The 23,856-nt window shown below is 31.7% G+C and overlaps 1 protein-coding gene across 1 annotated transcript; it reads left to right on the top strand.

The window, feature by feature from the left end:
- The first annotated feature begins 6,610 nt into the window (after positions 1-6,610).
- LOC124940257 (pentatricopeptide repeat-containing protein At1g63330-like) lies at positions 6,611-9,989 on the top strand. The gene has a single exon (XM_047480756.1). It carries the CDS (start codon positions 6,871-6,873, stop codon positions 9,904-9,906), a length of 3,036 nt encoding a protein of 1,011 aa, XP_047336712.1. The 5' UTR covers positions 6,611-6,870; the 3' UTR covers positions 9,907-9,989.
- The last annotated feature ends 13,867 nt before the right edge of the window (positions 9,990-23,856 follow it).

The raw sequence follows: 23,856 nt of genomic DNA, 5'->3' as shown, positions 1-23,856 counted from the left end.
TATTAGTGTGGAAAAAATTACAATTTATATTAGTAAGCACCAAAATTTTACCTACCCAATTTATAAATTTTAAATAATTATTTTGATAAAATAAAATCAAAATAAATTAAAATAAGGCCAAAACAGGATTAAATAATTAATCGTATTAATTATTGTGATAATTAAATCCCAATTAATTAAGATAATGCCAAGAAAATAAATAAATAAAATTGGGACAAATGTTATTTTATCTCGAATTAATTTTAAGAAAATTAAGGTGATTAAAATAAATAATTTAGGATAAATGTTGTATCCCTCTTCTCCAAAATAAATTATTTAATAAACCCCAAAAATATACAAATAAAATAAAATAAACTGAAAAAATAAATGTCATATTTATTAAAAAGATTTTATATATTGTGTAGGTTGAAAATGAAGCAAAAAGGATTAAAAAATCAATTTCAAATAATTTCCAAGGCTGAAAAATCACTTGTGATCTTGTGTGGCCGAAATTCGAAAGAATCGATGCAGCAAAAGCCATGGCCATCAGATGAGCGTTAGATCATCATCCAACGCTCGGGAACACACAGTGTCACCCGTTAAATGGAGGAAGACACAATTATAAAGCAACAGATCACCAAACAGATGCTCTAACACCGTCTCCTCCAAGTAGATGGAACGCCTGAGCACTGAAGGAACGCCCATGGTCCGCTGCGCCCAAAGCTTCGTCGTTTTGGCCCTCCCTTGATGCTCAAACGTGGAAGCTCGAGATGACGTCGTTTCACCTTGCATCTTCGTCTTCCTCGCGACGGGAATGGATAAACATCCGCATCCATCTTTGATTTTTCAAAGATGTCTTTGATTTTTCAAAGATGGAACTTTGTTGTTTTTTCACCTTTAGACTTCCTTTAAAAATGTGACATGATCACTCTACTCCGGTGATTATTTTCCCTACGCCTAGGAGCATCATCATGGCCTATACTAGCAATTGGACGGAGAACAGACAAAATGCCATCAATGACTGTTTGACTTAATCCAACTCACTTGGTTGATGGACCATTCTTGGGTGGCTATAAATAGCTTTATCTAAGCAAACCAAAGACAAGAGATCCAATATCAAGCCCTCAATCACCTCCAAAGATAAATTCCCAAGCTCTTTAAACTTTTCTGAAAATTCAGAATTTTTGTGTAAGGCTGTAAGGTGTTGATTCAGACATTCAGAAAGTTTCTCTAAGAGTTAAGGAGTGTTCTCCAATGCATAATAAGATTTCAATTACAATGTAATTCCCATTACCAGATTAAATTGATTTTTTTATATTTCAGTTTTTTCCATTATCATACATTGACTTATTATTCGATTTTTTTATTGGAAAACGATCCTAGAATCATTTGTAAGCTTTCTGTTGAAACAAAACTAGATAAATAATCTTAAATTGGAAATCCCCAAATATGATTTTTAAAATTTTTAAAATCGAGTTTTCAGAAAACTTCTTTGCATATTTCTAATGATGTTGGGAACCTATTTGGACCAGTTCCAATCCATCCCGATCATGTTGGATCCAAAACTAATTTTTTTATAAAAAATTCAGTTATTGAATTGGTCAAAATGAACAACTAGTGTTCATGTTTTAGTTTCATTCAACTATATGAAGCATAAGAAAGCTATCGATAAACTCTTTACACATCATTAAAACCTAAAAATCATAAACTAGTTTTTTTATGAAAAAAATATTTTGGTTGAATGGAACCTCATCCCGATCGAATGAGAATGGGAAAAAAATTCTAAGGTATTCAAAAAAAGTTGAAAAGTTTACACATCAGGATGATGTTCTAAATGATCTTAGGAACTATAAGATGCTTCCCATGCCCTTGGATCAAAGGATACAGGCCTCAAACGAAATCATCAAACTTGTAGTTTGATGTTATAAAGTGGATATCGTTTTTAACTCGTACATTTCTCGAATATCACTAAACTACGAAACAAAATGAAACTCTAGTTAAAAATACGTTTTATACGCATATATTTTATTCACAATTTAAACTAAAAATCAATTAGCAACTCTTTATCAAATAAATAATATTTTTAATTAGTTTAAGTAAAGATTTTTTTATTTGATTATTTCAAATTTAAATTAAATTTGTTAATCTTATTTTAAAAAATTAAAATATTTTATTCTAAAATATCATGACTTAGTTTTTTTGGTATTTATTTAATAATTATTCTAATTAAAATATATTATATTATATTATATTATAATTTTTCATTAGTTAAGAATAACTCAATTACTATATGATGCTCTAACTCGAAATGACTCTAAAAATGACCTTATTTGCTATAAGTGTCAACGCATAAAATTAAATGCGTTTGTGACAATTATTTTTTTTTTAACAAAAATACCCCCGTTGTGTCACACAACCTCTGACGCAACTGAGTGCATTGTGAAATATTCACAATGCCCTTACTATATAATTAAGAAAAATCAATTTCTTCCCATTTTCTTTTCTTTTCTTTCTTCTCTATTCTCTCTCTTCACGTCTTCTCCCTTCTCCTCCTCTCTAAAAAGAAGACGGATCCCCGACGACGTCGGAATCCCAGTGAAGGCAGGAAACCATGATGTCCGCTGCTACTGGTATGCTTCATTTGTCATTCACTTGTTGTTTCTTTTTTTTGAACGCATTGTTTGTTAGGTTTAGGGTTTAGGGATTGATTGGTTAAATGTCTCTGTTGCGATGGATTCCAGGTGTGTCTCGCGAATGTGGGTGCGTCTCGTGGGTGCGTCTCGCGAATGCGGTTGCATCTCGCGACAAGACCATTTATAGTTAGTAATTGCATTTTATTATTATTTGAGTTTAATCGACGAATAGAGAGAGAGAAATAGAAGTTGTTTATCAAAAGAAAAAAGAAAAATTGAAGTTGGATTGCCAATGAAAGGATTTTGAATGTTGAGATTGCATTTTCAGGCTTGTTCGAAATCTGAAATTCGCTGGATTTATAGGTCACGTCACGAGAAAAGCTTGAGAGAATGATACGAGCAGTGATAGTGATGAATGTTCAAGGCAAGCCTCGTCTGGTCAAATTCTATGATTATCAAGTTAGTATATTACATCTTCATTTCGGTAGCAACGAGATCCAAAATATTGATTTGGATGTAGAGGTTGATATTATACTCCCATTATTGCAGGATACTATGCTTGTTTGCAAGACCTTTGCAACACTGTACTTTGTCTTTGTATTTGATACCTACGAAAATGAACTAGCGATGCTAGATCTTATGCAAGGTACATTGTTATAGATTTTCATTCTTGATTTCACATTTTCTAAGTACTTTTTTGAAGAATTTTTTATCATCTTCTTCGTTTTATGTAGCCATTGCATAAGCTCAATATATTCACTTATATATAGAAATGAACTCGTTATTGAAAGAAGTCACATTATTCGAGACAATACAGACTTATGATTAAGTAAACTTTGTTGTATATTTCATAATACAGACTTACTGTTTTACTGGTGCATGTTATTCTAGATGAAATTGTGTTGGGAGGTCAAGTTTTGGAGACAGATTCTTCCTATGTATATGTAGTGAAGGTTGTACAAGAAATAACTAGGTCTGCATCCTTCTGATGTTGTTTCCATTGTCCTTTCTTAATAACACGCTTTTATTCTGCGTGATGATAATGACTTCTCAAGTTTCATGTAGGTTGGAGAAGGCTGCAAATTCAATATCACTAGTTCCAAAATCAATTAATGCCTGGCAGGGAAGATAGTTCATCCAATTCTACCATCTTTGATCATAATCTTTTACTAGAATTTCTTGTTCTTCTGGAATGATAATCAATGATGGTTTTAATTTGACAACATATTTGTAAAGAACCCTTTTTTTAAAATAATATATAAAATTAGGGATCAAATTATGCTTAATATCCATATTTAAGATGCATATCCAATTATCCTTAAAAGTAAGGAGATATGAAGAGAAAAAATAAATAATAATTAAATTAGTATTGATTGAATTTCAGGCTTACCAAAGTAGTAAAAATATGAATATACTAAATCTCATATCCATATTTTTTCTTAATTTAATAAATATAACTTAATTTATAAATCTAAACCTAATGAGGCAGAAGCAACTCAAATATGCTGAAAAACTGAAAATAATGAGAAGTTTATTACAGGAAAGACATGGGAAATGGTTAGAACAAGAGGATAGGAGTTAATTGGCATAATGTGGTATGGTCTCCAAAGATTATTCTTCGTCACCAATTTATTCTCTGGTTGGTATACAGGAAAAGGTTGACAACAAAAGACATAATTCAAAAATACATAAACATTCTTGATATCAACCGTGTCCTATGTTCGGGAGTTGAGGAAAGCATAAATCATTTATTTGGGGAGTGCTCTTTTCTTATACAAATATGGAGGATGTATGCTGCAAACATGAACATTATCAATTTTTCAGGAATATGGGAAGAAATCCAAGAGTGGATGAAGAATAAAGCAAAACAAAGATCCTTCTATGTAAGTATGTTAAAATGCTACTTTGGAGCAGTAATCTACAATATTTGGAAAGAAAAAAATTCAAAACTCGCAGTGGAAGAAGTAGAACCGCTGGAAATATTTGGAGAGATATAACTTCAGATAGAAATGCACTCATTCAATCCTGGAGAGGAATCGAAAGGATTGAAGAGAATAGAAAGCTCTGCCAGATATGGGATATTTCATTTGAGAAGGTCACAAGTAGAATAAAAGTAAAAACGCGGTAGGCGTTAATTGATTGTTGTTGTCTGTAATTTAATTATTGTTTCATTGTCAAATCTAGAAATTGTCTAGATCTGATCTTAAATATTTATATTTTTTTCCCTCTTTTAAATTTTTTTAAATTAAATGGCACTAAGCTGTTTTTCAAAAGAAAAAACTTCATTTACAAAGTTTTTAAGTTATATGAGATAAATATGTTTCTAATGGTATATGATACCTTAAATCCCAAATTTGATGAAATATGTATATCTAAACCAACTTGTATATATATAAAATGGCATTTATTATATATAATTAATTAATTTTTCTGCAATATTATTAAATAATACTAGCATTTAGCCCGTGCATTTGCACGATTAATAATATAAAAAACCGTGAAAAAAAAATACGGATAACATTTTTAATTTTATTTTTAACCGTTTTAAGTTTATGGGTGGGTCAACCCACAATCCGACCCAAGTATCCATTTACTCAACATCATTTTATATATATATATATATATATATTAGTAGGTTAAAAAGTTGAACTTATATTAATATTAAAACGTCTCGCGTTTATCAAATTTGGTGTTGAATTTAAAATATAAAGTCTTTGTAACCTAGTTGGTTAAAGAGTTGTACTTGTTTTGTTAGGTTGCAAGTTCGAAACATACCTCTAGTATTTTTAATTTTATTTTTAACCGTTATAAATTTAATGGCGGGTCAACCCACAATCTGACTCAAGTATCCAAATTAACCACAACTCTCGACCCGACAATCCGAACACTTTAAAAATTAAGCATCATTATATATATATAGATTAACGCGCACTAAAGATATGGTCTTTATATGACACATTAAAAGCAATCATAGTGTAATCATAACATCTTATTTAATTGAAATCAGAATCTTCGTTAACTATGTTAGTTTTTTTAATCGGCCGGTACTAATATTCAGCCATTCCCACCCTCTTACTCTTACACCCAATGAAATCATTGTCCAAAGCTCTTACCTTGCAAATTTAACTTACCATTGATCTAGAGGAACTCAACAAAGATCATGTCATCCTTTGGCTATCAGCTAATTCCAACCATGAGTCTGATATATATTTTTTTTATCTTGTTACATCAAATTTATCGTCTACTTGATTAGAAACAATTTATTGTTGCAATTCTAATGAGTATATAACTCTTAAAATTTGCTCAATAGACCATTCACATTCATCTTTTCACTACATGAATAAAAACATTATTATCCTTATTGCATAATAAAGTTCATTTCTCTATTAGTTTTATCTTCTTGATTTCATTAACCGCTATTAAAAAATAAACATTATATTGATATTACTCTCTCCATTAGTATAAACAAGCAAAAGAAATATATTCTACTCTAAATTCACTTATTGATAAAAAAAAAATCACATAAATAATAATATATAAATGATTATTTCTATTTAGTGTCACATTTATAAATCTATCCGTGTTCAATCAACTAAGCATTTAACATGATATAAAGACACACAAATTTTAACGTAAACTCTTAAAACACTTAAACCATCCATTATATTACTTATAATAGATTATATATTTTTTTTTTACAAATTAAGATAATTATTTAATCACGTTCAAAACAAATACATATAGAATGTATCTTTTTAATGGTGAAAATTCTTAAATCTAGGAAGAGATGAAACAATAATTGTATTACCAAAATAAAGATGATCATATAATTTGATTTCGGAATAAATAAAAATTGAGTTTAGAATAAAATCAAATAATATAAAAAAAAAAAAAATCATTTATTTTATCCGTTGATTTAACTAGACATTATATAGTAACTTAAGGTAAAAAATTACACTTGGAAAAGTAAATGAAAATTTTAGCTCGAATGAAAAAGAGAGAGGAGCAAGTTAACAAAGACTGTTAAGATTTCAGGAATATTTGGAGAAATGCCTGGCTAGGGTTTGGTCTACGAGGAATTGAACAACGATCTCGATCCACCAACGAGTTATCTGCAGTAATTCGGTCGGAGACTCAGTTCCGTTCCCGAGTTTGGACGGCGGCGGCGGCGAAGGGAAAGAATGGCCTCTACCCGGTAAACGTCTCCGTTCACTGTTTTTTTCACTCTCTGGGTAAATCATTTTGAGAAAGTAGTGAAATGGTTATTAGGAAGCAACTTTGCAGCAATTGCTATCTCTTGTTTCGTCCTCACACCAAATGCTTATCTTCAGCAACCGTAGAATCAAGTTTCAATGACATAGAAACCCAAATTAGATCATTATGTGATAAATCCAGTCCCCGACTCGAAGATGCTTTGCTCCTCTTTAATCAAGCAGTTGAAATCCACGGCCTGCCTTCTGAATCAACATGCGATTTTCTTTTACAAACATTTTCACAGTCGAGGAAGTATAACATGGTTATCAATGTCTACAATAAGATGAAGGGTATTCAAGTTTTTCGCAGTATCATATCATTGCAAGTTCTTATCAAGTTTTTCCTTCATTCAAATAAGCCCGATTTTTCTTTTGGAGTGTTGGGCACGATGGTGAAGTGTGGTTTTCAAGTTAACACATATTGTATAAATGTTGTTTTAAATGGACTTTGTCGAAATGGTGATACTTCAAGAGCTGTAAAGGTTTTCAATGAATGGTGCAGAGGGTCTGTATTGCCTGATGTGATTACTTTCAGCACTCTTATGAACGGGCTTTGTAAAGAGGGTCGAATGGGAGAAGCAATGTATTTGTTTGATGACATGAAGTTGAAGGGCATGAATCCGAATGTTTCTACTTATAACACTCTTATGAACGGGCTTTGTAAAGAGGGTCGAATGGGAGAAGCAATGGATTTGTTTGATGACATGAAGCTGAAGGGCTTCAATCCGGATGTTGTTACCTACAGCACTCTTATGAACGGGCTTTGTGAAAAGGGTCAAATGGGAGAAGCAATAGATTTGTTTGATGACATGAAGCTTAAGAGCCTCAATCCGGATGTTATTACTTACAACACTCTTATGAATGGGCTTTGTAAAGAGGGTCAAATGGGAGAAGTAATGGATTTGTTGGATGACATGAAGCTGAAGGGCCTCAATCCGGATGTTTCTACTTACAACACTCTTATGAATGGGCTTTGTAAAGAGGGTCAAATGGGAAAAGCAATGGATTTGTTTGATGACATGAAGCTGAAGGGCTTCAATTCGGATGTCATTACTTACAACACTCTTATGAACGGGCTTTGTAAAGAGGGTCGAATGGGAGAAGCAATGGATTTGTTTGATGACATGAAGCTGAAGAACATCAATCCGAATGTTTCTACTTACAACACTCTTATGAATGGGCTTTGTAAAGAGGGTCAAATGGGAGAAGTAATGGATTTGTTGGATGACATGAAGCTGAAGGGCCTCAATCCGGATGTTTCTACTTACAACACTCTTATGAATGGGCTTTGTAAAGAGGGTCAAATGGGAAAAGCAATGGATTTGTTTGATGACATGAAGCTGAAGGGCTTCAATTCGGATGTCATTACTTACAACACTCTTATGAACGGGCTTTGTAAAGAGGGTCGAATGGGAGAAGCAATGGATTTATTTGATGACATGAAGTTGAAGGGCCTCAATCCGAATGTTCTTACTTACAACACTCTTATGAACGGGCTTTTTAAAGAAGGTCGAATGGGAGAAGCAATGGATTTGTTTGATGACATGAAGCTGAAGGGCCTCAATCCAGATGTTGTTAACTACAACACTCTTATGAACGGGCTTTGTGAAAAGGGTCGAATGGGAGAAGCAATAGATTTGTTTGATGACATGAAGCTTAAGAGCCTCAATCCGAATGTTATTACTTACAGTGCACTTGTAAATGGATTTTGCAAAGCTGGGAATTTCGACGAGGGAAAGAAACTTTACGACATGATGTTGGAAAAAGGAGTTGAACCGAACGCATTCATTTATTCAAGTTTATTACAGTTTCTTTGCAAAATGAGGCGATGGGAGGAAGCTAGCGAGTTATTCAATGTGATGTCACACCGAGGAATAAAACAGAATCGGGTAATCTATAACGTTTTAATCGATGGGCTGTGTAAAGATGGAAGGCCTATGGATGCCATGCGGTTAGTAGACTTAATGGAGGAGAATGGTGAAGAGTCAGACAAAATAACATATACTTCACTAATCAATGAATTTTGTAAATCTGGTATGGTTACCGAAGCTTTAAGAGTCTTTGAAAGAATGACTAAAGGGAATAATAATAAAATCGACATTGTTTCTTACAATTCATTAGCTTGGGGGCTTTGCAAGAATGGGAAGGTTGATGAGGCGGTGAGGTTAGTATCTTTGATGTTGAAAGACAAGAATCGTGTAGAACCAAATCATCAATTGTTAACAGCTTTAATTTACGGGCTATGTAAAGAAGGTCATCTAAAGAAAGCGATGGAGATTCATCGTGAAATGAACATGAGAGAAATATTTCCTTTTAATATACTAATACATGCTCATTTGAAGAAAGGAGATGTCGGTGAAGGAATGAAGTTATTGAAGAACGGGCTTGAAATGGGATTAGTTCTGGATTCATACACTTATTCAGCTTTGATAAATGGATTCTGCCGATTGAGAATGATGAACGTTGCGAAAGGTCTTTTGATTCACATGACTGTTCGTGGAATTCTGCTTACACCTCATCATTACAACACTTTACTAGAAAGTCTCTGCAAAGAAGGTAGTTTGGAGGAGGCAAAGGGTTTCTTTTTAGCGATGAGCAAAACAGACAGTAAGCCGAATGTTGCATCTTTTAATATAATAATTCATGGAACTCTAAGAGCAAAGGATCTACATTCGGCGAAACTATTCTTCGAGGAAATGCTTCAAATGGGCGTGGAACCTGATGTTGGGATCTTTTCAACACTTGTAAATGGAATAATGAAATTAGAACATTGGAAGGAGGGAAAAGACACGATCGAGAGGATGGTGACTTGCGGTTATGGTCCTACTGCTGCTGTATACGATTCTTTGCTAAAGGGTTTTCTTGCGATGGGTGAAAAGGAAGAAATAATTGGTTTGCTTAGACGGATGGCAGCTGATGGGTTTCGTCTTAACGAAGAAATTACTGATACAATTCTCAAATGTTTGTGTCTTTTTTCTGAACATGATAATGTTGAAGAGATCTTGCCTAGTTTTCAACAGGAGGTTTCTAAGGTGGTTTGAGAAGAAAATGGAAGAATTGTATTGAATTGAAATATTTGAGTTAAAAATGATAGTGATCATACTTGGGTGACTCTATTACTTAACACTATTGTCTTTTTCTGTTTTAAGATATGAGATTGTGCTTAAACAAATATTTTTTATATACATATCATTTAAAAAAAAAAAGGTAATTACATAAGTGTTTTGTTGATGGATTAAGAAGGAATATTTAAATAGGCATCCGATTTGCATCCAACCAATCAAATGTCCAAATATATTTATTATCATTTAACCTGTAGCATTTTTAACTTCGAAGCAAACTTCATTTTATTTTTATTTTGACTTTCCATGACTCTTATGATTATTTAGGCAAAATTTATATATCAAAATTATTGGGTTCTATGTAATATATAGAAGGAGACATTGCATCAAATAAAGAAGCTTGAAAACGATATATTTTGAATGTGGTAATAATTTCGCAAAACATAAATAACCGAATTTATTTGTATGTATAAATTTTATGGAAATATTTGTTAGATTTTATTACCAATAACATTCTCTTTCTAATAACATTTTCTGTCACATTGTAAAAAAATTAATATTATTTTTATATATATTAATATTATTTTTACATCCATTCCATTTAAAAGCATCAGTAAAAACCACTTTATAAATAATTAATTTTTCATTTACAACAACAAAATAAGTTACTTAACAATAATTTGGTGTGTGAGTTATGTTAAATTACAAACTAATTAACTAATTCATTCTAAATTTCCCTCTTATTTTTAAATGTAAACATTATAAGTTACGAGTTTATCATTGACTATATCACGAGGCTACTTAGACGATCCATGTATATATATGATCCCATCCATGTGCACATTAAAGGGGCCGGATTGATGATGTGTTTTGAATTTGATGGTTAGCTGTTTGTAAGGTAGTATGCATGTGTGTGGTGGGGAATTACAAATTACAAATTATTAATAAGAAAAATGTACGTATGATTTTCATAAAGATTTGTCATAAAATATCGCTGACATAGTTTTTAAACAATTAATTCATCATATTTTATAATGACCTCAAAATCAGAGACCAAGGCTGGCTGATTGAATAAAACCAAAGGCTAACCTCCAAACCACACTTAATTATATGACCATCTCAGATCCACCCATTCTTATTGGGATGTGAATCGGAAACTTAACCTCGTCGTAGTAGTTACTACAAAAGAGACTTAAGAACAAAAGGAAGAGAAAAAGGCAGGATTGACACACACAAAATAGTCAAATTACGAAATAAACAAAAAACGATTCCACTATAATACAACATATATACCATTTGGTAGAGAAACCTGCGATGGATCCAATAATGCAAACAGGGTGGTGGAAGAAATTGTCTATCTTTAGATTGTTTTCAAAAAGCCAGCAAAGAATATCATACACCATGTATGAAAGCGTGACTACTAGAAGACTTCGTATCTATCCCCATTAGAGTAGATTAGATTTAGATTAAATTATAGAATAGATCAAGAAGAAGAAGACCCTGAATTGGAGAAGGCATAGAAGCGAAAGGGCAGGCTGGGCAGGTCCAATCTTGAATTGAGAGACAGGAAAGAGCAACAGCCAAACAAGCGTGGATTGTTGAAACCAAACGGTTGCAGAAATCGAATGACCGTTTCCAGTGCCGCCCAATGTAGTTCCCAAATCTTATTTCTATCAGATCCAACCCAAATCTCATAAGTATCACCTTGTTCACCAAGAACCTCATAAGTATCACCTTGTTCACCAAGAACCTCATAAGTATCACCTTGTTCACCAAGAACCTCAACCCTCTTCCTTTTGATGTTGATATAGTTGAAGCAGCTGGGATAAGAAAATCACGTGGAACTTCCACCACAACCATCATGATTATAGGTATCTACAATAAAAGAGTGATTAAGCGATGTAATCCTTTGAATAAGATAAACAGAATCATAACATGTTAAATCTAAATAGAATGCAGATTTATCAGATATGTAGCTGCATTCTGCAATGTTAAAAAAAATAAAGCTAAAAATACAAAAAAGACAGTATAAAAAAGAACAACAATAGACATAATTTGTGATATATAAATAATATATATTTACAAATTGGTGTTTGACAAAAATAAGATCAGTTCTATAATATTCGTAATAAAATAAATCAGAAAAAAAAGATTGAAAAGAAAAAAAGACTTGCACCTGCACTAGAAAGTCAATACCAACAGCCACATTACCTGCACAAGAACCAGCAACCGCACCTACACAGTCTCACACAGTTAATTAGCAGGCGCTTCCACAAGCAGATGAAAAACCAACATCTACAACATACCACAAACAGTAGGGATGAACTGTGATTGCACCAGTAAAACTACAGCCTGCACAATACACAACAACATCACAACCTGTAGCAAAACAACAGACATCAGGGATAAACTACGCATACACTTATTCAACGAGGGACTGCTCCAGCACCTGCACCAAGATGCTAGAACCTGAAACGCAACTCGACCTGCTGCAGTAGGCGAGATTCGTGTCTCTAGGAAGGGCAGTCGACCTTAGGGCCGGCCCTGGGGTAAGTCAACCTATGTAGTTGTATAGGGCCCCTACTTTTATAGGTCTCATTTTTTAATATTTAATAATATTATATTATTAATCTTAATTTTTCCTTTTTTTCTCCTTTAATATTAAATATATATTATATAATATATATAACTTTTTATCTCATTTTTAATCTCTTATTTTCGTATTATAATATATTAATCATTTATATCTTAGTTTAAATTATTAAAATTTATTTTAATTTTTTTACTAATTTAAGGGTCCCAAAATTTAAATTTGCATACGGCCCCAAATTCTTAGGGCCGGCCTGTAGGCCTGCACCCTAAAGATCTGTATCTGCACAACACCAAAGGAACATACCGCATATGCACCAGAGCAAACATAGACTGTCACAGCAAACTGCAGGAGGTAGGTCGAATCATCGACCGCGCTAGAGGTAAGGCGACAAACCCGATGTGCATAACGTGCCAGATGTGTTGGTCGTGCCAGATGTGCCGATACGTTAAGAAATAGTTGTTAAAGAAAGCAGACATTGTACTTGTTAAGAAATACGAGAATATCTTTTAGGGTTTATTTGGTTAACAGACAGTTTCATCTAGACAATTTGAGAAGACGATTAAAATAAAACAAAGGAGATAAACATGTCTCTTGCAGATCTTGTTAACCAAAATCTGCAAAAAGAAGACAAAAAACTCGACGGACAATTTCTAAGAGAGAAATCGCTAAACACTTCAAGGGAATGTTGCATTAGCATCATCCCCAAGACCATAAAGAACATTTGACGCCACTTCATTAAATTTCATTTTTGCGAGAAGATTGTAGCGGAGAAGATTCATACTAGGGTTTAAAAAATCGATAAGAGAGAAAAAAAATAGTGGAAGTGTAGCAGAATAATTTCTATTTATTTAAATTATTACTTCAATGTTGTAAATAGAAATGAAGTCAACATCACTCGATAGCGTTTGTTTCACTTTTTTTTTTGGAGAAATGGCTTACGCCATTAATTAAAAAGACCCAAAAGGGTAAAATGAGTACAAGAGCAGAAATTGAGCTTACAACAGTATGCTCAAAGTCAACACACGATGGCCATAAAGAATCTACAGTTTTGTCTAAGAAACGCATATGGACATGAAATCATAAGTACAAAAGTGAATAAGGAAGGAAGCTAACAATCAATCAACTAAAACAAGACGATAGGGGTTGATTTCCTCGGATTCGTCTCTCTTGTCTTTGCCCTTGTTCTTTCTTTCCTTCTTTCTTGTCATCCTTAGGTCTTTTTGGGATATATTTCCGGATAGAGTTCCGGCTTCTTCGTCTTCGCTAGCTTCTCTTGTCACTTTTTTCTTTTGGGCTTGAGTTTGGAGTTGAGCGTATCAGTTGTTTCCCTTAAGGTGGTTTCTTTGACAACGTTGCGGCTTTCTTTGGTTTCGTAGCTAATGGTTTTTGAGATGTTTTGGCTTTCGCTATCATCCACGTCGATGTTGGGATTTTCGAACATAATTAGTGGGGAAAGGGCCTCGGTTTTAGGCTCGGTGAGATCGGGATCAGTTTGGTTCTCGTTCACGTGTTCATTGTGGCTTTCATTTGCTTTGAGGATTTCAATATAATATTTCTTGACCACCTTTAGATTCTCTTGTTCGGGGGTGACCACAGGTTTCTTTTGCTTTTCACCATCCTCTTTTTCCGATTGTTCGTACATGACCTCAATGATAGCCATGTTTTTATTCCGGCATCTTAACTCGAATTTTTCCGGTTTTGTACTCGTTGAATCGATCTCAATGCAAACGCGGGCAAACGCGACTCGTTTAAACGAGTAAAGTCGGGATCGAGCTTAAGCGGCTTTCTAATGAGTCTGGTGAAGTAGGCAAGTGCTTTGGTATTACAAAGGTGTGGTGGAATGTTTCTTAGTCTCACCCACACTTGTTCGGATTGTGCCAGTTTGCTATTGATGTCCATTTCTTCATTCCATTTGGCGAGCTTGAAACATAAGCTGAACATGAAGGTGAGATCTAAGTCGGCAATGGCTTGGGCTTCGGTCTCCATGCCAAAAGTGAGGAAGAAATAGCCAAAGTCGTTGACTTTGACTTTTTAAAGTCTCTTTTCGCTCCATTGTCAGAAAAGGGCGGCCTTGATTGCTCGGAATGGGGTCTTGTGGGTGCCCATGAAGTGACCGACGACAACTCGCTTCCAATCGTTGACGCATCCCTCTTCAATTTCTAGGGGGAGTTCGATTTGGAGCGGGTGTTCGAGCGTTTTAATTTTTAGACTAGGATCTACATTGAGCTTGCCTCCATTAGCTGTCCCGTTTTCCCCCCAAACCTTATTGGTTTGCCATGTTCGATTTGCATTTGTTTGTGTAGTGTAGGCATAGGTTTTAGGGCACTTGTAGAACTCCCTCATTACATTAACCAACCACATAACGATTTCCTAGTATTCGGCTTTTTCGAATGAGTTCCAATCTTGCTCGAATCGGATTTTGAATTGGCAAATGATTTGCTCGCTCCTTTCATTGGTCATGACAAGTTCATGCCTTTGGAATAGGGCGAGAGATTTGAGAATTTTGTTCCGAATGCCTGTCAGATTTGCGATTTTATTTCGTCCCATGGTCCACGATTTATTGGGGAATTGAGCGGTCGGGATAGGGATGTCGTGACATACCGTAGTGGTTGAGGTGAGTCTGACTGGAAAAACAGCATCGTGACCGATTAGGGTGGCAGCGACATGGCCTGTCGAAGGAGTAGCGCTACACTTTTATTAGTTCTGTTAATAAAAATGAAGCAAGCATCAATAAGTAGCGCTTATTTCACTCATATGAGCGATGTATATACATAGTAAAGCAAGCTTCACTAGATAATTTGTTTCACTCATATAATCGTTGTAAATACCCAGTGAAGTAAGCTTCGTTTATTAGTGCTTGTTTCACCCTTTTTAATTCTCCAGTATGGTTTACAAGAAGAAAGTTTGTTTCACCCTTTTTAATTCTCCAATAGGATTTACATGAATGAATAAATGTTTTTACATGAACGCATAAAGATTTTTACATTAATGTGTTAGTGATTTTACATTAACGTTTATATATATTTAATATATAATTATATAAATTATAAAAAAATTAAAATAAATTCATTTAAATATCTTACAAATAAATTAAAAATTATACTTACAAATAAATTTAAAAATATGTTGTTATATATATATATATATATATAATTATATAAATTTTGACAGATTAATTAAATATATTATAAATAAATTTATAATTATATAAATTATAAAATAATTAATAAGTTATATCACAAATAAAATAATTAATAATTAATATAAATTAATTTAAATATTTGACAAAGTAATTATGTATGTTTTTATATTTGTATACTTATATCAATTATGACATATTTAATATAAATTAATTTAAATACATCAAAAATAAAATAATAAATATATTTTTATATATAATTATATTTAATATATAATTATATAAAATACAAACTAGTTAATATGCTTTATTTACGGAGTCAAATGAAGCAAATTTACTTGACAGGCGCCAAAATTATAAAATAATTAATATTTTCTATTTAAGTAGTCAAATAAAGCAAACTTCACTTAAATGAGTCAAACTTTATTTAGTTTTACACTTCGTTCAGTTTTACATTATAAAACCCATGTAAAACGGAATTACAATTATCAGCCTACTAATGTAAAACGGAGTGAGACGAATGAAGCTTCACTCCTTTGCGCTTTTCATTGACCCGGATATTAATCAGGGTTCCAGATATCTCTTTTTCCAACAACTGCTTGATTTAATAATAAAATAATGAAGTTGTAATCTGATTGGTTCAGAAGACGAGAACAGCCAATTCATGAACTGGACTGTTTATATGGCCACTTTAATTTGAAATTGAAATGTAGACATATATGAGAATTTTATAACACTCAATGTTAAAACAAAATAAGATCATTAGTTAGTTAATGATATTTTAGATTTTTTTTGATTCATAACAAAAAAAAAAATTCCACTTAACTTTTTTTTTTTTAACATAAGAAGGTAACATTATCTCGATTTTAACATAATATTCTACAAGTAAAACTCGAATATGAAAGATTCGGTCTCTTAAAATTTATTTTGTCACTTGGATCAATTAGTATGTTATTTTTCTTTAATTAAATATTTGAGTTAAAAATGATAGTATATGGGTGACTCTATTGTGTAACTCACATTTTAAGTCTATTTTGTTTTAAGATTTGAAATTGTGCTTAAACAACTACTTTTTATATACATGTTATTTTTTTTTTTAAATCAAGTATTGACATAAGTGTTTTGTTGATTGGTTAAGGAATAGGCATCTAATTTACATCCAGCCAAATGTCCAATATTCATTATCATTTAACATGTAACATTTTTAACCTCTAAGTAAAAGTTTATTTTATTTTTGTTGACTGTACATGTCTCTTATGATTATTAAGGCAAAAATTATATATCAATGTTACTAGACTTTTAGAGACATAACATCAAATTAAGAAGTTTGGAAATGACATATTTTGCATGTGGTAAGATTGTTTCAACTTTAAAATGATAGCATGTTTATGTAATTTTGCAAAACAGAAACCGACAATGACCAAATTTATTTGTTTGTGAAATTTTTTTGGAAGTAAATGCTAGATTGACTCAAATAAAATTATGTTTTTTTTATGATTGATAGAGGCAAAATTCATTATTGCCTTGTTGAATAATATGAACATCTTATAATTAAATCATATAAATATATTTGAATTCTTACATAAATGGTTAAGATTGCAACCTATAAATTCCTAAACTTTTATGGGTTATTCAAACATAATCAAAGATTTCCATAATTTAAATTTTTTTATTTTATTTGTTTAGTTAGAGGATCTTAAAAAGCCACTTAGGAAACTAAACACAATCCAAATTTCAAAACTAATCTACTACTAAAGTACAAAAATATAAACCAAACTTAAAAAGTTTAACAACAACTCAATAAACTAGTAAAAGAAATTCAATTTTCAAACTGACATTACCAAAAATAAATAAATAAAAATAAATAAATCTACTTATGAAATACTATATTTCAGAAAAACTCATCTTAAGAAGTAAGTCTATAAGATAAGCTCTCTTTAGCCTTAAAGAGACTATATTGGGATCAAATATGTTGCTACAGATTTAATTATTTTTCACTTTGTACTTTCACAAAAATAAGTTGAATTTTCTTCATTTATTTTGATTCATTCTATAAAATGAACAATTTTTGTGAATGTGATAAATAGTGGAACACACCATCTGGAACATTAGATTTGATCACTTTATATTTAAAGACTAATAATGTAAGTTTGGATTGGAATGATTGCATGCTCACTTTTTATAGTATTTATTGTCATAATATTTACTTATATATTAATAATGTTTTAATTACTTGTTGTTTGTATTAATTAAAAAAAACTTGGATTAAAATAAAAGACTATAAGAATAATGTTAACCTTTCAAAATCAAACAAAAATTTTAAGAAATAACCTCTTATACCAATATCACTTTCTTTCAAATAACATTTTCTGTCAAATTATAATTTTTTTATATATATTAATATTATTTTTACATCCATTCTATTTAAAAGCTTTAGTAACCACTATTTGATGAATAATTATTCATTTCCAAAAAAGAAAGTTACTTAAGAATGATTTATATATTGTGAGTTAATTAGTTAAATTACAAAATGAAAGACACTAACTAATTCATTATAAAAATTTCCCTTTTTCATAATGAGTTTATCATTTACTATTATGACAAGTCTCTTAAAAATTATTTTTATCACTTTATTTATTAAGTTATTTTTTTTAATTAAATATTTGAGTTAAAAATGATATAACCATCGTATTTAATTAGATTTCTTGAAAATATATTTCTAACTAATATATGATTTATTGGTATCAAATGACTAGCACTATTAAAAAAACATGGTATTAACAATGAAAAATAAGAACCGCTTTTTCACTGGTTGGTATTGAGAGTGTAAAACTAACCGCTAGAAAAACGGTTGATATAGATAGGTCAATTCTAATATCGTGTAGGATTGTACTAGTTTGTGTTGACCTAACTCATTATATAATTCTAGTATATAGTTATTTTTACTATTCATTTAACCATGTTTTATGATTGAGCTTGGTAAATTGGATGAGGTTAAGGTCATGTCCAACTGATTGTTTTGATTGTAAATTGGTTTGCATATACGCAACTAGATATGTGTGGTCATGGGACTATTGGGAGAATTAATTTCAAATGAAAAACTTCCCTTAGAGATTTAGTGAGTTACATATTTTTATCATCGGTTCCTTTGTTAGTTAAATTTACAATAACCAATAGTAAAAACATGACAATAACAAACGGAAAATAGTAACCGCGTTTTCACAGTTGGTATTGAGAGTTGGTATTGAGGGTATAATATCAACAATTAGAAAAACGGTTGGTATAGAGGGGTCAATATCAATATCGTATTAGATCGTGCTAGTTCGTGTTGATCCAACTCATTGTCAACATTAATTAGTTGTTCTATGTTGTTTTTACAAATTCACATGCTAAATAAATAAGTCGCTCTTTGTTTGAGTTTATTTAGTTTCATAATTCTCAAAATATTTTTGAATATTTATTTATTGGATTTTTAAATTAATTAAATTTAATCATTTTTGTAAGTAGTCTACGCCAAAATATATCAAAGAAATGGCACCGATCAAATATCGAGAATAAATCTATATCAGATTTCAGTTATTCACCACGATTGACACTATTGTTGTGAGTGTGATAAACTATTTTTTCGACGAGAGCGAACATAGATAGAGTTACAGACTCAACGGTGCCATGAATTTTGCCTTCATCTTCATCGTATAGTATTGCTCCTAATTATTGAAACTTCAAATTTTATGATTGAGTATGGTAAATTGAATGAGGCTAGGGTAATGTTATGCCGATTAAGGAAACAAGGATGTAGAAAAGAAATGAAATAACTGTTTAACAGTCCAAGAAGGTGTGGAAAAATATGTTGCAATTCAATATTGGTCTTACTGCATAATAATTTTAATTCATATATATATCACAATTCCTGGCACAGTGATCATTTCACCTATGATCATAGGCTTGATCATTGGATCAAGTCGTTGGAATACACAAAAACCATTAATCACCTTTAGTCTAAAATTCAATCCGCTAAGTTTTTTTGAAATTTTTAGAAATTTTGTATAAGGCTCTAAAGTTTGTTTCTGGATAATTTCAAAAAACTTTATCAAGAGTTTAAAAGTGTTCTCCAATTCATTGTACATCTCTTAATAATTCTCAACATCAATCGCAGGTACTAGCATTTAAACATTATTTTTATAATTTTAAATCCAAAAAACCTATACATGTCTATAAATTGAAAAATAATTGGTTAACTAAAACGAAATAAAACCAATTTTCAAAATAAATAGTCAAATTTTGATGAGTAGATACCGCTCTTTAATGTACCGAGGATATAGCGTGAAAGCTTTTTCGTAAATATCACAAAATATCGAACTCAACAATTGAATCTCTGATAAAATTACGTTTATACACGTATGCAATTATTTTTATTAATTTTAAATTTGAAAGCAATTGTACATATTGTTGTGATTGCATTAGTTTACAAGTGATTTGATATGTGTGGTGAGGTGATAATTGTGAGAAAAAATTAAGAATGAGATATTTTTAAAAAAAATTAGACAATCTCCAAATATTTTTATCAAGTTGATTTCTTTGTTAGTTAAATTTATAATAATCACTAGTAAAAAACATGTTAATATATAAAAACGAAAAATAGCAATAGATTTTTTCGTGGTTGATATTGAGGGTGTAATATCAACATCTAATAGATGACATAGAGAGGTCAATATCAATTTCGTGTTGACCAAATATTGCCTAGCTCTATTATAATTGTCCTATTATTTTATTGTTTATTAGACTTTTGCAAAAATAAAATTAAATAAAAAATAAATAAATTATATCTGATTTAAATGGTTTATTGGTATAAATGATATTATAAGAAGTTAACAATGTTATTAGAGGAAGATTGAATAAAAAATTTAGTAGTACTTTTGTTCCATATAAAAAGTTTGGGTGTTTTGCTGCTTGGGCGTATAAAAATTGGACCCTACACATTTTAAGGATGAAGTTTGGGCATATTTAATTAGAATTTAATAAATACTGATTTTGGAAAAATAGCAAAGCAGCAACACAAAATCTGGAAAATTAGCTTCAAAGGAACAACACAAATCATGTGCAGTAAAATAAACTTGTTGAACATTAATATTCATACTTTCACTTAATGATTTTATGTAAATAATAAAATTATGATTTTATTTTAAAATTTTAATAAGATTAATAATTTTAATTCATATATATATTCTATACTTATTATAATTTATGATAATTTAGAATAATTATTAAATAAAAATGAAGCGTTTTGATTTGAAATGTGATGCATATTTGGTGTCGTACTAGTTTTTCTTTATTAAAATATTTTGATAAGGTTAATAAATTAAGTAATCTTCTTTATTTTTAATAAAGTTAATAATTTTAATATATATATATAATTGCATTATATTAAATTCTATTAGAATTTTATTTCCATTTTTAATTCTTAATATTAAAGGTTTACCAAACTAAAGAATTTTAATTGAACCTTCCAATTCTATTGTGAATTTCAGGCTTACCAAAGTAGTAAAAATATGAATATACTATATCTCAAATCCATATTTTCTCTTAATTTAATAAATATAACTTCATTTTTAAAGTTGGTAAGTTATATGAGATAAATATGGTCCCAATGGTATATGATAGCTTAAATCCCAAATTTGATGAAATATGTATGTCTAAACCAACGGGAAATTTGACGAAATAATCCTAATAAGAGGTTTATTTTCAAACTTAGCATAGGCCAAATAAAATTTTCAAATATAACATTTTGCCTATGTCAAAAGACTCTTTTGCCCTCAAATTAAAAAAATCAACCTTTTAGTTTCTTTTCTTCCCTCCCTCTCATCTTTTCATATTTCCAAACCGTCTTCCCTCATCCCCAGTTTCTTCCTATTCCAAACACCCGACGACGACGACCACGATCCTCCCCCAAACACCACCTCTCCTCCGATGACTAACCAAGCCCCCGACGACTAACTGAGCCCCCGACGACGATCCAAGAAGAACGAACGACTATCCAAGGCATCGAACGACTAGAACGAACTAAGGTTGCATATCGACTAGAACGAACGAACGACTATCCGAGGCATCGAACTCCCGAGGCATTGAAGGTGAGTTTTTCCCGTTTTCTATCGTTTACCTTCAATGCATGCTAAAATCGAACTATGGTTTAGGGTTTTAGTCATCTTAGTGTTTAGGTTTAGGTTTTGGGCTGACTAAATCGTTTTGGGTTTGAAATGGATCTGTCGAATGCTGTTGCAGGTTGTCGAAGGCTGTCGCAGGCGAATATGCATCTGTCGCAGGCGAATGCGCATCTGTCGCAGGCAACCCGGGTTGACCCAAACCCAATCCAACCCAATTTTCTTTTTCAGGTTATATTTTGGGTCTAACCCGAAATGATTAAAACCCGAAAACCCCAACCCTAACCCAATATTCTTCGGGTCGACTCGTGTCGGGTTGGCGGGTCGAGTTCATTTTTGACACCCCTACTCCTTATGACTCTAATTTACACTTAAAGAAAAATACTGGAAATAGTGTTTATCAATCTGATTATGCTAAAATAGTTGGGAGTCTCATGTATCTGATGAATTGTTCGAGACATATTGCATATGCAGTTAATAGATTGAGTAGATACACTCAGAATCTTAATAAAGATCATTGGATTGCACTAAATAGAATTTTAAGATATTTACGTGGAACTATAGATTTTGGTATATACTATTGTGATTTTCCAGCCGTACTTGAGGGTTATTGTGATGCTAACTGGATTTCTGATTCAGATGAAATCAAGTCTACAAGTGGATTCATATTTACTATAGGAAAAGGTGATGTCTCTTGGAAATCAGCAAAGCAGACTTGTATAGAACGTTTGACAATGGAGTAAGAGTTTATTGCTCTCGATTTGGCAGGTATTGAGGCTAAGTGGCTTAGAAATTTCTTAGCAGATATCCCTTTATGGAAAAAGCCCATGCCTTCTATATCGATACATTGTGATTGCAAAGCAGCCATTGGTAGAGCCAATAATGATAATTATAATGGAAAAAGTCGACACATGCGGGTGCAGCATTGTTTAGTGAAACAACTGATTAAACATGGAGTGATATCACTAAACTTTGTAAGGTCAGAGATGAATTTGGCGGATCCTCTGACCAAACCACTAAGCTCGAGGCTAGTGAGAAATACATCGAGGGGGATGGGATTAATGTCTACAAACGAAACTGAGAATGATAGTAACCCAACCTAGTACATGAATTAATTTACGTATTGTAGGTTCATATGGGTAAGACAGCCTTTCTAGAGCTCTCACGAGATGCAGGATCGACGCAAGGCCAAAATGTGTCACACCGCGACGGATAACTTTGGAAGAGAAATTAATGTGACAAATAAGTTCACTGATTCACGTCTAAAATGAGGTTCATAGAGGTTCTAATCTCACCGACATTTTTGTGAGTCTTTACTTATTTTTCTAAGTACTAGTTCATAGTCTAAAAGACACTAGTACTGATGCATTAATTTTTTGCGCTCTCGAGAAAAATGTTTTTTTTAAATAATTTTGAAATATGTGGGGATTGTTGGATAAATATTAATAATAGTTATTTCTAAATTATTATTTTAATTTTAATCATCCTAAATTATGGAATTAATTTACAACGTTCAAATTAAAGATTTACGTATATTAACAGCCAAAATCAAATCTTCAATTACCGTTACTAGTCTCTTAATTTGTGGGATTGATTTTGAATTAATTGTGATCAATTAAGATATTTAATTACCGTTACTAATATCTTAATTTGTGGGATTGATTTGCAATATTTGTGATCAATTATTGAAAACGTTTTGTCAGTATATTTTTATATATCTATATATACTAGAGGTAGAAAAAGATTATAGATATACTTTTTCAAAAAGAACAATCAACATTCTCGAGAGCATCCAAAGCTATTATCCTCTAAGCCTCGTTAAGCAGATTGCGACATTAACGGGAAGAGTTGTTGAATTTTGAGAGGGAGTGTCACTAACATCCTACCGCAACGAATAATCTACTCGAGGAGGCGAAATCTCTCTAAGGACAGTGCCCAGCACGCCTCAACTTTATCTCGATAAGTTTTCAAACATGTTCATTTAGATACAATCGTTTGTGGAACTTTATTTTTCCTGTCGTATCCATACAGATCTATTT

Source organism: Impatiens glandulifera, chromosome 5, assembly GCF_907164915.1.
Source record: "Impatiens glandulifera chromosome 5, dImpGla2.1, whole genome shotgun sequence".
Classification (NCBI taxonomy): domain Eukaryota; kingdom Viridiplantae; phylum Streptophyta; class Magnoliopsida; order Ericales; family Balsaminaceae; genus Impatiens; species Impatiens glandulifera.
The sequence above is the reverse complement of the archived record's forward strand: the minus strand, read 5'-3'. Positions and strand labels throughout refer to the sequence as shown.

Excerpts from the sequence above, each read along its gene's own strand:
- LOC124940257 (XM_047480756.1), top strand. The coding sequence starts at position 6,871 with ATGGTTATTAGGAAGCAACTTTGCAGCAATTGCTATCTCTTGTTTCGT.